Genomic DNA, 15,816 nt, shown 5'->3' on the forward strand with positions numbered 1-15,816 from the left:
TTCGGCCCTGTCAATATTCTTCCAAAAAGAATTGGCCTCTGTCCCTGAGGTCCAGACTTTTGTCAAGGGAGTACTGCATATACAGCCTCCTGTGGTGCCTCCGGTGGCACCGTGGGATCTAAATGTAGTTTTAGATTTCCTCAAATCCCATTGGTTTGAACCATTGAAAAAGGTGGATTTGAAATATCTCACATTGAAAGTGACTATGTTACTAGCCCTGGCCTCTGCCAGGAGAGTATCTGAATTGGCGGCTTTATCTTATAAAAGTCCTTATCTAATCTTCCATTCGGATAGGACAGAACTGCGGACTCGTCCGCATTTTCTCCCTAAAGTGGTATCAGCATTTCATCTGAACCAACCTATTGTGGTGCCTGCGGCCACTAGCGACTTGGAGGACTCCAAGTTGTTGGACGTTGTCAGAGCCTTAAAAATATACATTGCAAGGACGGCTGGAGTCAGAAAATCTGACTCGCTGTTTATATTGTATGCACCCAACAAGTTGGGCGCACCTGCTTCTAAGCAGTCGATTGCTCGTTGGATTTGTAACACAATTCAACTTGCACATTCTGTGGCAGGCCTGCCACAGCCTAAAACTGTAAAAGCCCACTCCACAAGGAAGGTGGGCTCATCTTGGGCGGCTGCCCGAGGGGTCTCGGCATTACAACTCTGCCGAGCAGCTACGTGGTCGGGGGAGAACACGTTTGTAAAATTTTACAAATTTGATACCCTGGCAAAGGAGGACCTGGTGTTCTCTCATTCGGTGCTGCAGAGTCATCCGCACTCTCCCGCCCGTTTGGGAGCTTTGGTATAATCCCCATGGTCCTTTCAGGAACCCCAGCATCCACTTAGGACGATAGAGAAAATAAGAATTTACTTACCGATAATTCTATTTCTCGGAGTCCGTAGTGGATGCTGGGCGCCCATCCCAAGTGCGGATTATCTGCAATACTTGTACATAGTTATTGTTAACTAATTCGGGTTATTGTTAAGGAGCCATCTTTAAGAGGCCCTTTCTGTTGTCATACTGTTAACTGGGTTTAGATCACAAGTTGTACGGTGTGATTGGTGTGGCTGGTATGAGTCTTACCCGGGATTCAAAATGCCTCCCTTATTGTGTATGCTCGTCCGGGCACAGTACCTAACTGGAGTCTGGAGGAGGGTCATAGGGGGAGGAGCCAGTGCACACCACCTGACCTAGTAAAGCTTTACTTTTTTGTGCCCTGTCTCCTGCGGAGCCGCTATTCCCCATGGTCCTTTCAGGAACCCCAGCATCCACTACGGACTCCGAGAAATAGAATTATCGGTAAGTAAATTCTTATTTATTATATAGGGGAGAGGGGACAGTACAGTGATATATGAGGAGGAATAACAGCTCCCGGCACACGCTGATATGTGGTATTATTATATAGGGGAGAGGGGACCATACAGTGATATATGAGGGGAATAACACAGCTCCCGGCACACACTGATATGTGGTATTATTATTATATAGGGGAGAGGGGACTGTACAGTGATATATGAGGGGGAATAACACAGCTCCCGGCACACGCTGATATGTGGTATTATTATTATTATTATATAGGGGAGAGGGAACATACAGTGATATATGAGGGGAATAACACAGCTCCCGGCACACACTGATATGTGGTATTATTATATAGGGGAGAGGGGACCGTACAGTGATATATGAGGGGAATAACACAGCTCCCGGCACACGCTGATATGTGGTATTATTATTATATAGGGGAGAGGGGACCATACAGTGATATATGAGGGGAATAACACAGCTCCTGGCACACACTGATATGTGGTATTATTATATAGGGGAGAGGGGACCGTACAGTGATATATGAGGGGGAATAACACAGCTCTCGGCATATGCTGATATGTGGTATTATTATTATATAGGGGAGAGGGGACCGTACAGTGATATATGAGGGGGAATAACACAGCTCCCGGCACACACTGATATGTGGTATTATTATTATATAGGGGAGAGGGGACTGTACAATGATATGTGAGGGGAATAACACAGCTCCCGGCACACACTGATATGTGGTATTATTATTATATAGGGGAGAGGGGACCATACAGTGATATGTGAGGGGAATAACACAGCTCCCGGCACACACTGATATGTGGTATTATTATTATATAGGGGAGAGGGGACCGTACAGTGATATATGAGGGGGAATAACACAGCTCCCGGCACACACTGATATGTGGTATTATTATTATTATATAGGGGAGAGGGGACCGTACAGTGATATATGAGGGGGAATAACACAGCTCCCGGCACACACTGATATGTGCTATTATTATTATTATATAGGGGAGAGAGACCGTACAGTGATATATGAGGGGGAATAACACAGCATTTCCCAGAGTAAATTATAATGTCAAAAACAAGTACATATGTCAGTGTGTTATAATTTAATTCAGAATTGTTTAATATCCAGACAATGGTGATGCCAATAGTTTCTTGTGGGACCCATTGCATTGGCATTATTGGACTTTAAACCACGTTCTTTGTCCTGGACTTTGTTAATGCTTAAGGCAGAGGTTCTCAAACATGGTTCTCAAGGCACCCCATCAGTCCAGGTTTTAAGTTTATCCATGCCTGGCCGCAGGTGACTTAATTAGCACCTCAGTCAATTAGTTTTAACCATCTGTGCTTTAGCCATGGCTATACCTAAAATGTGGACGGTTTTGGTGCATTTGAGAACATCTGACTTAAGGCCTTCATCTCCAACCCTGCTGGTACTTATGTTGGCTTGTTGGTAATCTGGGCCTAGCTTCTGTACTTTGTTGAACTCATTTCTTTATTTGTATCATTTTATTATTTCCAAGTGTGCAGCGCTGTATAATCTTCTTCTACAGAATAAAATTTCATTTGGTGTTCATCTTTTACCGTGTGTGATCTGCTCACCCTTCATCCCATCTTCACCCTGACTTCACCTCATCATTCTTATTTCACCTCATAATCACCCCAACTGTATACCTACTTCACCATGACTTCACCTCTAGTTCACCACATCTTTATCCTGACATTACCTTATTGTCACCCATAATTCTTTTCCATGTATCCCCAATTTCTCTTACGTCCTACAGGATGCTGGGGTCCACATTAGTAACACTAGGAGCCACTGGCACTTTAGGAGTTCTAGAGTGTGGGCTTGCCCCTCCTACCAGACTCAGTTTAGAAAATGTGCCCGGAGGAGCCGGTCACAGCTAGGGGAGCTCCATAGTAGTTCTTTTAGTGTTTTTTTTAGAGTTTAGGCACAGGGAGGCTGCTGGCAACATCCTCCCTGCTTCGAGGGAGTAAGAGAGTGGTAGTAGTGTCCGCCCTGCGGGGTCTGAGCCACTATCTCTGCTGACAGGACACTGAGCTCCTGTGGGGACAGAACGTTCCCCGCCACAGGGGATCGCTCACCCCGGCAGCATGCCACCACCCCCTTACAGAGCCAGAAGGTCAGTGGCAAGTTAGTCACCGCCCCACTGGCAAGCAGAGAGCCGATGTGAAGATGGCGGCAACAAGGTAGGGAGCGCAGTATTAACTGCGCTTCAGGGCTCAGCGGTACATAGGGTGCGCTGTGAGGGCGCCCTGAGCCAGCGCCTACACCCTACACTGACCTCCAAGCCTGTCAGGGTCCCAGGATCGCTGCCAGCATTTTTCCTCAAAGCAGTATAATCTTCAGAAGAGTGGGAAGCAGCGCAATTAAAAAGGGCGGAGCTTCTCAGAGCGTACCCAGCAGCGTTCAGCGCCGTTTTCCTGCCTTCAGAAGCTCTGTCAGCGAGAGCTGTTCCTTTAAATCAACTCCAGCTATCTTGTACGGTACCAGGGGGTTGTAGAAGTGTGTGTGGGGGGTGTATCTGTGCTGTGCAACCTATTAAAGTGCACAGTAAGTGCTGGTTAGGGGTCTAACTATCTTGTAGCGCTGTGTGTGGGTTGGCTCCAATCTCTGTGTCTCTCTTGCCATTCTTGGGGGGAAACTGTCTGCCCTTCCCTGTGTGTGTGTGTGTGTGTGTGTGTGTGTGTGTGGAGTGTTTGTGGCCCCCGTTCAGCTATATCCAGGGACTCTGTGTCATATGCTGCAGAGGATATGTCCTCTCAGGATGATCCCATTCCATGTAATCAGGATTACACTGTGTTAGCGCAGGTCCCAGCAAGGGAGCCTGAGTGGTTAGCCTCTCTTAAAAGTATGATTTCTCAGATATCTACTAGAGTTGCACAAAATGAGTCTGCAACTCAGGTTTTACAGAACTCTATGGCAGTTTGGTCTGGTTCTGTTACCTCAGGGCCCCTAATGTACGCTCCCAAACACGTGCTCTTGCGCAGATTATGCAAGATGACACGGATACCGATTCTGACACTGCAGACGGTGATGGGGATGTGCTGCAGGGGGTGACACCTCTTGAAATAGTGGTGCAGTTGATGATAGAGGCCATTAGAGATGTGTTGAATATTGCTGATACAACACCTGAGCAGGTTGAGCAGGCTTACTTCACTGACAGTAAGAAAGCCTCGCTAACCTTCCCTGCGTCTAAGGAATGAAATGCTATATTTGAGAGAACCTGGGAAAACCCGGAATTTTTTTTTCAGATCCCTAGAAAGGTTCTGGTTGCTTTCCCTTTCCCTGAGGAGGATAGGAAAAAATGGGAAAACCGACCCATAGTTGACGCATCTGTATCCAGTCTCTCAAAAAAGGTGGTTTTGCCTGTCCCCGGATTTACCATGTTAAAAGAACCGGCTGATCGCAAAATTGACACTACGCTCAAATCCATATACACGGCTTCAGGGGCGATACTACGTCCTACTATTGCCTGTGCATGGATTTCCAAAGCTATAGTATAGTGGTCAGGCACGTTACTTGAGGATTTGGATACAATGGATAAAAGTTGAATTGTTTTTACGTAACATTCAGGATTCTGCATGATTTATGGTGTAATCCACGGAAGACCTGGGTTCAATGGCTGCACGGATATCTTCCATGTCTGTCTCAGCTCATAGAGGACTTTGGCTACGCCAGTGGTCTGCCGACACGGAATCCAGGAGAGGTGTGGAGACCCTACCCTACACAGGTCAGGCTCTCTTTGGGGAAGCGTTGGATGCATGGATTTCCATGGCTGCAGCGGGTAAGTCACCTTTTCTTCCCTCAGCTGCACCTGCTACGAAGAAACCTTTTTCTTCAGCTGCATCGCAGCCCTTTCGGGCTACTAAAACAAGAAAGACCAAGCCGTCCAACACCTTCTTTATAGGAGGTCGGCCAAAATCCAAGAAACCTGCTGCTGCGGGTTGCCAGGAATAGAAGCCTGCTTCAGGTACGCCAAAGTCCTCAGCATGACAGTGGTCAGCGCGGCCTGGAGGTGGGGTCTGTGGGGGCTAGACTCAGGCATTTCAGCCACGTCGTCCGGCCTGGATCCCTGGGTGCAAGATATTGTGTCCCAGGGGTACAGGCTGGAGTTTCAAGATCTCCCTCCTCACCGATTCTTCAAATCAGGCTTGCCAGCTTCGCTGGCAGACAGGGCTATCCTACAGGAAGCCATCCAGAAGTTGGTGGAGTCATAGGTCATTGTACCAGTTCCACCCCATTTGCAAAACAAAGGTTACTATTCGAACCACTTTGTGGTACCAAAACCGGATGGTTTGGTCAGGCCCATTTTTAACTTAAGATTGCTAAACCCCTTTCTGAGAGAGTTCAAGTACAAAATGGAGACTCTGAGGGCGGTGATATCAGGTCTGGAGGAGGGGGAATACCTGGTATCCCTGGATATCAAGGATGCATACCTCCACATTCCGATTTGGCCGCCACATCAAGCTTTTCTCCGATTCGCACTGTTAGACAGTCATTATCAGTTCCAGGCCCTGCCATTCGACCTCTCCACAGCACCGAGGCTATTCACCAAGGTGATGGCGGAAATTATGGTTCTCCTCCGCAGACAGAGGGTGAACATAATTCCGTATCTGGATGATAAAGGCATCGTCCAAGGAGAAGCTGTTACAGTCCATTGTTCTCACAACCCATCTACTCAGAGAACACGGTTGGATCCTAAATCTTCCAAATCACATTTGGAGCCGACAAGGAGGTTGTCCTTTCTGGGAATGATCTTCGACACGGAAGTGCAGAGGGTGTTTCTTGGTGATACAAACAATGGTCCAGGATGTCCTGAAGCCAGCCTGGGTGAGGCTCTGCAGTACGGGAGGTTTCATGCTCGGCCCTTCGAACCGGATCTCCTGGACAAGTGGTCGGGATCTCATCTACACATGCACCAGAGAATACGTCTGTCGCCAAAGGCTAGGATTTCACTCCTTTGGTGGCTACAATTACCTCACCTTCTGGAGGGCTGCAGGTTCGGGATTCAGGACTGGATCCTTCTAACTACGGATACAAGTCTCTGGGGCTGGGGCGCAGTCACTCAAGGGGAGACCTTCCAAGGAAGATAGTCAAGTCTGGAAGCCGGCCTACCTATAAACATTCTAGAACTGAGAGCCGTCTACAACGGTCTTCTCCAAGCAGCACATCTTCTGCGGGATCAAGCCATTCAAGTGCAGTCGGACAATGTAACGACAGTGGCTTACACAAACCGCCAGGGTGGAACGAAGAGCAGAGCTGCAATGGCAGAGGTAACAAGAATCATCCTCTGGGCAGAAAAACACACGTTGGCGGTGTCCGCAATCTTCATTCTGGGATTAGACAATTTGGAAGCGGACTTCAGCAGACACGATCTCCATCCAGGAGAGTGGGGACTCCATCTGGAGGTGTTCACGGAGGTAACAGATCTTTGGGGTGTACCTCAAATAGATATGATGGCCTCTTGTCTCAACACAAAGCTTCGGCTTTATTGTTCCATGTCTAGTGACCCGCAAGCCGTGGCGGTGGACACCCTAGTGACTCCGTGGGTGTTCCAGTCGGTATACGTGTTTCCTCCACTTCCACTCATTCCAAGTGTTCTGAAACTCATAAGGAGAACAAGAGTTCAGGCGATCCTCATTGCTCCGGACTGGCTAATAAGGGCTTGGTACGTTGATCTTCTGGAACTACTGCTAGAAGAGCTGAGGTTTCTTCCTCTTCGGGAGAACCTGCTGCAGCAGGGCCATTTGCTTATCAAGACTTATCACGGCTACATTTGACGGCATGGAGGTTGAACGCCAGATATTAGCTCGGAAGGGCATTCTGAACAAGGTTATTCCTACCCTGATACAGGAAAGGAGTAACCTCTAAACATTACCATCGCATTTGGAAAAAGTATGTCTCTTGGTGTGAATCCAAAAAGTTTCCTACGGTGGAGTTTCAACTGGGACGGTTTCTCCTCTTCCTTTAAACAGGTGTGGATATGGGCCTGAGGTTGGGATCCGTAAAGGTCCAGATTTCGTGCCTCTCGATTTTCTTCCAGAAACAGCTGGCTTCCCTGCCAGAGGTTCGCACCGTTTTGAAAAGGGTTCTGCACATCCAGCCTCCCTTTGTGCCACCTACGGCACCATAGGATCTTAACGTGGTGCTGCAGTTTCTCCAATCAGATTGGTTCGAGTCACTACAGGAGGTTGAGGTCAAGTTTGTTACATGGAAGGCTGTAGCTTTGTTGGCCTTAGCTTCTGCTAGACATGTGTCGGAGCTGGGGGCTTTGTCTTGTAAGAGCCACTACTTGATATTCCATGAAGATAGAGCTGAGCTCCGGACACGTCAGCAGTTCCTTCCGAAGGTTGTGTCGGCATTTCATATCAACCAACCTATCTATTGTGGTGGCAGTTGCTGCTGACTCCTCAATTTCATCAAAGTCCTTGAATGTTGTAAGGGCTCTGAAAATCCATGTGAAGAGGACCACTCGTCACAGAAAATCGGACTCTCTGTTTGTCCCGTATGATTCCAAGAAACTTGGGTGTCCTGCATCTAAGCAGATGATCTCTCGCTGGATCAGGTTCACTATCCAGCATGCGTGTTCTATGGCAGGATTGCCGTGCCCTACGTCTGTTAAGGCCCACTGAGTTTTCCGGCATGTTGGCTGGATTTGCCTTGTATGTGTGAGCTGGTGTGAATCTCGCCACTATCTGTGTAATTCCTTCTCTCGAAGTATGTCGTCTCTTTGGGCAGTTTCTAGACTGAGTCTGGTAGGAGGGGCATAGAGGGAGGAGCCAGCCCACACTCTCAAACTCTTAAAGTGCCAGTGGCTCCTAGCAGACCCATCTATACCCCATGGTACTAATGTGAACCCCAGCATCCTCTAGGACGTAAGAGAAAAGGATTTACCGGTTGGTAATTAAAATCCTATTATCACAATGATTTCACCTCTACTTCACCTCATCATTCTTATTTCACCTCCTCATCACCCCAACTTTACCTCTACTCCACCATGACTTCACCTAATCATTCTTATTTCACCTCATCATCACCCCAACTTTACCCCTACTTCACCCTGATTTCACCGCAACTTTACCTTGTTGTCACCCTGACTTCATTCACCTTGTTGTTGCTCCATCTTTACCTCTACTTCACCTTGAGTTCAACCCAACTTCTCCTCAACTTCACATTTTTTCCTGTGCAACTCCTTAGGGGTGCGAGGTGATGTTTAGGTGATATCAAGGTCATGTAACATCACCTGGAATTGACTTTATGGAATTAGCTCTGCACTGCAGTCCTAAGGGAATCCCACAATTGTGTTTATGTTCAGCAATTTTCAGGAAAGAATGGTGCATCATCATCTTCTAGATTGTAGCTCCAGTAGGGCGGGTACTTGTATGAGAATAGCAACTGAGATCCCCAAGATACCTACCTCACCCTCGGCAGTAAAGTGCTTCACATCTTATTGGGTGAAGGGGGCTATCTAAATACAGTATTATAATATGAGTGTATAATCAGACCTCAGAGCTGTTATGGCCATGACGTCATGCTAACCATTACAACCATCCGTGCTACCCCACAATTTTTTGGGAGATCATAGTCTATCTTCCGCTACATTGGTATCTTGCGTTTTGTACTACAGTTAGGCTGATTACACACTTGCCAATACACCTCATATGTGACATCATGCAAGATTTCCTCCCACAAACTATATCGATCGTACACACTGAGCGATATCGATTGCTAGACTGGATGACGGCACCCGGCCACTTCCAGTCTTGTACAATATCTTTAGATTTCAAGTTGAAAACTAAAGATATTGTACATCGCTAATGACCTGCGGAAGAGCGCACCGTTTTATGCTATTGTGACTACACACTTAATGAGCGGGTGCGTATCGTCAAGTGTGTACCCAGCCTTACACAGCAGGTGATTAATCCTTGGGCGCTGACTATGGACAAATGATCAGAACGTTGGTGAAACTGAAGATGACAGACGCTGTAAGACATATAAATGCTTTATACACTCCAATTTCCTCTATATAATAATCAGTTACATGTAGGGCATAGGTGATATCTGCAAACTGCAAGGATCCTGTTTATTGCATAAATCAGAGGTTCCCAAACTGTGTGCCGTGGCTCCCTGGGGTGCCTCGGGACACTTGCAGGGGTGCCCTGGGTTGGTGGTCCAGGACCAATTCAAATTATTCATGGTCAATATAATAGGCAAAACCAGTGCTGGTGGCTGCCAGTCATAAAATATGTGGCCAAAAATAAGCAAATATTGTCCCTCATCACACAACTGACCCTAAGGATGACATATAAACGTGATCTACTTAATGTAATATTTCTTTCTAAATTTCTCAATAAGAAATTTTTGGCCTAGGGGTGCCGTGAAAAAAATTCTGATATTCTAGGGCGCCGTGATTCAAAAAAGTTTGGAAATCACTGGCATAAATAGTTCTTTGAAAATAGTTCCAATTATATTCATTTTCTTTTTACCCTTTTGTTGCCTTCGTTACACAGTAGTGAGGATGATATTTGGTTAGTGTAAGTGTGTCAGGAAGACTGATCAGGACCCAGAGCCCCATCACGGTGCCTCCACCTCACTCACTGATACATGAAAGACACAATGACCAGAAGATCCTGGAACTCACCAACAAGATCATTCAGCTGCTGACTGGAGAGGTGACTGCTGGGAATGGGGTATTATACAGTAACACCAGGGGATGTGTCTGGGTGATGACTGGAGAGGTGACTGCTGGGAATGGGGCATTATACAGTAACACCAGGGGACGTGTCTGGGTGATGACTGGAGAGGTGACTGCTGGGAATGGGGCATTATACAGTAACACCAGGGGATGTGTCTGGCTGATGACTGGAGAGGTGACTCCTGGGAATGGGACATTATACAGTATCACCAGGGGACGTGTCTGGGTGATGACTGGAGAGGTGACTGCTGGGAATGGGGAATTATACAGTAACACCGGGGGACTTGTCTGGGTGATGACTGGAGAGGTGACTGCTTGGGAGTGGGGCATTATACAGTAACACCAGGGGATGTGTCTGGGTGATGACTGTAGAGGTGACTGCTGGGAATGGGGCATTATACAGTAACACCAGGGGACGTGTCTGGCTGATGACTGGAGAAGTGACTGCTGGGAATGGGGCATTATATTGTAACACCAGGGGATGTGTCTGGGTGATGACTGTATCATTGTGTGTGTCAGGTTCCTATAATGTGTCAGGATGTCACTGTCTATCTCTCCATGCAGGAGGGGGAGTACATAGAGGAACACAGGGGTCTGTACAAGGACGTGATGATGGAGAATCACCGGCCCCTCACATCACTGGGTAAGAGTAGACTGTCATGTATTGTACAGGGGAGAGCAGGTATGGGGGCCCCCTATATACACACATCACCTGATAATCACATATATACACTGTACTCAGTCACTGTGTGTCTCCTACAGATGGACCTAGTAACAGAGATACCCCAGAGAGATGTCCCCGTCCCCTGTATTCCCAGGATTGTACAGAGGAGAATCACAGGATCCCACAGGAGGATCAGGTAGGTGGGATTTAGGGTCTCACCAATATACCAAAGTGACTGTCACTATTTGATCTGTAGAGGAGTTATACTGTCTAATCTTAAAGAAATTAGACCCTACTAAAGTTTTATTGTCTTGTGATTTAGGGTGAAGACCTGACTCTTATTAAGGTAGAAGTTATAGAGGAAGAAGAAGAGCCGTATGTTACTGATATAAAGGCAGAAGATGATGAAGAAGAAGAGACATATGTGACTGATACGAAGGTAGAAGATATAGAGGGAGAAGAGGAGACATATGTGACTGATATGAAGGTAGAAGATATAGAGGGAGAAGAAGAGACGTATGTGACTGATATAAAGGCAGAAGATATAGAGGGAGAAGAAGAGACGTATGTGACTGATAAGAAGGTAGAAGATACAGAGGGAGAAGAAGAGACGTATGTGAAGGATATTAAGGTAGAAGAGATAGAGGGAGAAGAGACGTATGTGACTGATATGAAGGCAGAAGAGGGAGAAGAAGAGATATATGTGAGGGGTGATCAGCAGTGTAAGGAGGAGGAGATCCCTACTCATACCAGCACAGGTGAGTAACACTAACACTGTCCTGTTGCTCTCCTATCTGATCAGTGATTGTCTCTACTGAAGCTGCAATATAACTTAGTAGCTTGCAATTGCTACTTGAGGGACTTATAGCAGCTGATTCATGGTGTACTTTTGATATCTATATGTGTACATGGAGGGCTCTGAGTAGTGTAGAAGTATGGATAGTATGTGCTGCTTTATATAGATGTATCCTCAGTTACCCATCCTTCTAGAGGTGAAGTCACGGTGAACCTCCACTGTGGATAGCATTTTTTGACATGCACCTCCCCCTCTATACCCCCTTGTCTGGACATGTCAGGGTTTTCTAAGTGCCCATTAGAGTCATGTCAGAAAAAACTAAAATCTCTACAGTTCCTTTCCTGTGGACATTTTTCAGGCAAGCCTTGGGTGCCGTGGTGGTACGAAGCTCTGCTTGTAGTGAGGAAGGTCTCAAAAAGGAAAAACTACCAGTGTTGCATGTGTGTTTTTGAGATCCCTGGCTCAGCCTACCAACAGTTTCAGGATTCGGTATTGTGCACCTTGGTCCGTTGTAGATCGTGAATAGCTACCTGTTTCTACTGACGGCAGGTATATTTTTCTTTAATACAAGCCGAGGCCTCCACCTCCTTCACTCCCAGATAGGCAAAGGGTGTAGCAGAGATTCGGGGGAAGCGACGGGTGTTGTTCAGTGGTGGCTCCTTCAGGCTTTTGAACTAGTGGAGAGGAGTCCTCAGCGGGCCATCGTTTTGGATTTGCATGTTTTCTTTTTATTGTGCCTGGGGGGCAAGGAAATTGCCTGTAAATTTTCCTCCTGAGCCAGTGTTTTTATTTCATGACTAGCCAGCTAAACTGTTGTACTGTTGTTGCATTTTGTTATATCTCATGTCTGTGAAGAGCATTTCGTCCAAGTCCCTTAAAGACAAGGTAACTATTGTAGCACAATTCTACGTCAAAACTCCTCAAGAGGATTTTATGGAGGATTTAGAACAGGATTTATTATTATCTCTTACCGGGTCAATACTTGGTGGTGAAAAAGTTTTACATATGTTGGATTCAGTGATGTCTGAAGGTCCAAATACATATCTTTCAAAAGGAAATGAAAAGAGATGGTCTGTTTCTCCTCATTGCCTCTCTTTGTGGACATTCTGAATGAGGTATGTTTAAAACTGAATAAAAAGTTCCAGATTTATTGGAGATTCGTTCAGATTTATTCTCTTCCTTCAACCAACAGATCAAGATGGACGTCTCCTCCTTTAGTATATCCTTGTATTGCTTGTCTATCCAGGACAATTGCCATTCTTGTTCCTTTCAAGGATGGTTCTGATATTAAGTTGGAAACGACCTTAGGAACCATCTTTTAGGCAGTGGGAACTTCTATTTCGCATATTCTCGTATCTGCCTGAGTACATTAAAGCAGTTAAGAGATGGGCGGATTACTTGGATTTTCTTTGTTCAGTTAAAACTTGTTCAGCCTTCCTTCAGATCTCTTCTTCCCAAGAAGGACGTGCAATAGGAATACAGGCCTGGACAGGGTGTCACCCAGCTCCCTGACATTCCAGTGAACCTGCAGCATGATGGGATTTTCTCTCATCCAGAATTTTCTGTGGTGGTAACCCATCTACTTTTGTTAAAGTCGGTGTGGCAAAAGATCACATCCGGTGACTTCGTGCTAGCAGTTGTATCAAATTGGTGCCAGATAGACCTTTTGCATTCCTATTCTCATTCATTCTTACTACACACCTTCTTATAGCGCAGTGCAAAAAGGGATATATTCAAGCTCTTTAGGACTGCCTGTTTCTTCCGAACAGAGAGGAGTAGATTTCTAAGATGTTCCTGATTCAGAAGTCATAGCCAGTATGGACGATGGAGAATTTATGTCCGTAGACATACAAGATGACTATATCTATGTTCCCATTGAAAGGGACATCAACCTCTTCATTTTGCTGTCCATGAAAATCACTTGCATTCTTTATCTTCCCCCTTCGAACTTTCTACCTCCCCATTGTTTTTTCTTAAATATCATGGCTGTCATGGCGGCTTATCTAAGGACACTGCGGGTAATGGTTATCCCAGACTTAGATGACCTCTTGGTCAAAGCTTATTCTCTAGAGGTCATGAGGACACAGATGCACTTGGCAGAGTAAGCTTTCGTTTCTCACAGCTGTGTTTTCAGTCATGTGAAATCCAATTTCCATAGCCAGCCTTGCTAGGTGCATAGCCGCTTCCCCGCTGCAGGACCACCGTCCAGAGTGGTTGTTGTTCAGTGGGGCACTGCGCCTTGGCTGTCACAACCGCAGCACGCCACACTGCCTGAAAATAACGTCTGTGGTGAGTACAAACCGGGGTCCCCCCGGTTCAAAGTGCGACTGAACGCGGGCGCGGCGTACGGGACCCTCCTGGGGGGGGTCACGCTAGGGTCCCCCATATAGACTGGCTGACAATCGCTTGAACTACCACTTGTGTTATGTTTTTGAGCAAACGGGAAACATTGCCAGTATAAATAATCACTATAGCTCCGGTGCCATTGGAGGGGGCGGAGCTACCTCAGAGCAGGACCAGAGGCATTTTGACACTTTCCTCTGCTTAATGCAGCCACAGACAGCACACACAGCGCTTCCTGCCTTACAAGCCACGCTGGAACACTGGTACAGGGTGTTGCAAAGGGGGAGAGCCACTATTGTACACTATGTGGGTACTCTACAGACATTGTTAGTGTGTTATAGTTATCTGTCAGCCTCACTGTGGCTGTACAGCTCGAGGTGTGCTGCTGTCCTTCTCTCTGTGTGTCTCCTCTCACATACAGTAAGGGCAGGCTTGAGATATTACTGTCTGGATAAACACAAGCTGTGCAGTGTATGTCACACTAGATTCTCTCCCGTATCATCGGATTCTGTTTCTTGTGAACAATGCAGCCAATCTTCACAATTCAGTGAAGGGACTGTGGTAGAGGGTCCAGAGCCCGCATGGCTAGGGTCTCTGAAAAATATGATGTCTGATATGTCATCCTAGCTCACTGCAAATGTACGGAAAACTCAGCTACTACAACAAGCTGTTGCAGATTTAGCTGCTAGGCAGGTGTTACACAGCACACCTCCTTTCATGCACAAAAGCATGGTTTGCCTGCTCTACTATTTGACACAGATGAGGATATACAGGAGGATGGAGAGGACTTGGACCCCGTTAGTGGGGATACCGATTCTGCTCATAGTATTGAACTCCTAATTCTGGCTATACGGGATGTGTTAAGCTCCCTTTAGTGGACGCTGCATCACAGCAGTCGTTTTTCTTTATACAAAACAACAGATACAAAATGAGAGATCCCTGTGGCGCAAAGAAGATGTTCCATGTACAACCACAAAAAGGTAATAAATAAATGAACAAATCAATACAGTCCCTTTGGTCTTTGGTCCTCCAAAAGTGTCTCTCGATTTGTAGTACCTCAAAAATAGGAGAGAGACACTTAGTGTAACACCGTAGGGAAATGTACGGAACCAATGATAAAATGGCACACTCACATGGACTTAGGATAATTAGTGCTCGTCATCCACCCAATTTGAGAGTATTAACTTCAGGTATCTTCCTCCAGTAGAATCTCAAATAAGGGAAAGACACTTAGTGTAACACCGTTTGGAAATTTCACAAAACTAGTGTTAATGATAGGTAGCACACTCACATTAAGTTAAAGTGATAAATGCTCATCATCCACCAAATTGGGAGTGATAACTTGACATTCCTTCATCCAATAGAATCTCAAATAGGAGAAAGATATTTAGTGTAACACCGTTTGGAAATTTAATATAACAGTGGGAAATAGGTAACACACTCACATTCGGTTGGAATAAATAATGCTCATCATCCACCAATTTGAATGTGATGACGTCAAGTATCCTCCTCCAATGAAATATGTAAAATAAACAGAGAAAAATAGTGCAACACTGTGTTGCACTATTTTTCTCTGTTTATTTTACATATTTCATTGGAGGAGGATACTTGACGTCATCACATTCAAATTGGTGGATGATGAGCATTATTTATTCCAACCGAATGTGAGTGTGTTACCTATTTCCCACTGTTATATTAAATTTCCAAACGGTGTTACACTAAATATCTATCTCCTATTTGAGATTCTATTGGATGAAGGAATGTCAAGTTATCACTCCCAATTTGGTGGATGATGAGCATTTATCACTTTAACTTAATGTGAGTGTGCTACCTATCATTAACACTAGTTTTGTGAAATTTCCAAACGGTGTTACACTCAGTGTCTTTCCCTTATTTGAGATTCTACTGGAGGAAGATACCTGAAGTTAATACTCTCAAATTGGGTGGATGACGAGCACTAATTATC

At 45.8% G+C, this 15,816-nt stretch overlaps 1 protein-coding gene across 1 annotated transcript in view; it reads left to right on the top strand.

Annotated features, from left to right (window-relative positions):
* Positions 1-15,816, top strand: part of LOC135054526 (zinc finger protein 883-like) — a 39,590-nt gene that overhangs the window by 11,423 nt on the left and 12,351 nt on the right. Inside the window, exons 2-5 of the mRNA XM_063957662.1 lie at positions 9,863-10,024; positions 10,612-10,690; positions 10,810-10,907; positions 11,034-11,469. Coding sequence (XP_063813732.1) covers positions 10,657-10,690; positions 10,810-10,907; positions 11,034-11,469 — 568 coding nt within the window. The 5' untranslated portion in view covers positions 9,863-10,024; positions 10,612-10,656. The remainder of the gene's footprint in view (positions 1-9,862; positions 10,025-10,611; positions 10,691-10,809; positions 10,908-11,033; positions 11,470-15,816) is intronic.

This window comes from Pseudophryne corroboree, chromosome 3 (genome assembly GCF_028390025.1).
Source record: "Pseudophryne corroboree isolate aPseCor3 chromosome 3, aPseCor3.hap2, whole genome shotgun sequence".
Classification (NCBI taxonomy): Eukaryota; Metazoa; Chordata; class Amphibia; order Anura; family Myobatrachidae; genus Pseudophryne; species Pseudophryne corroboree.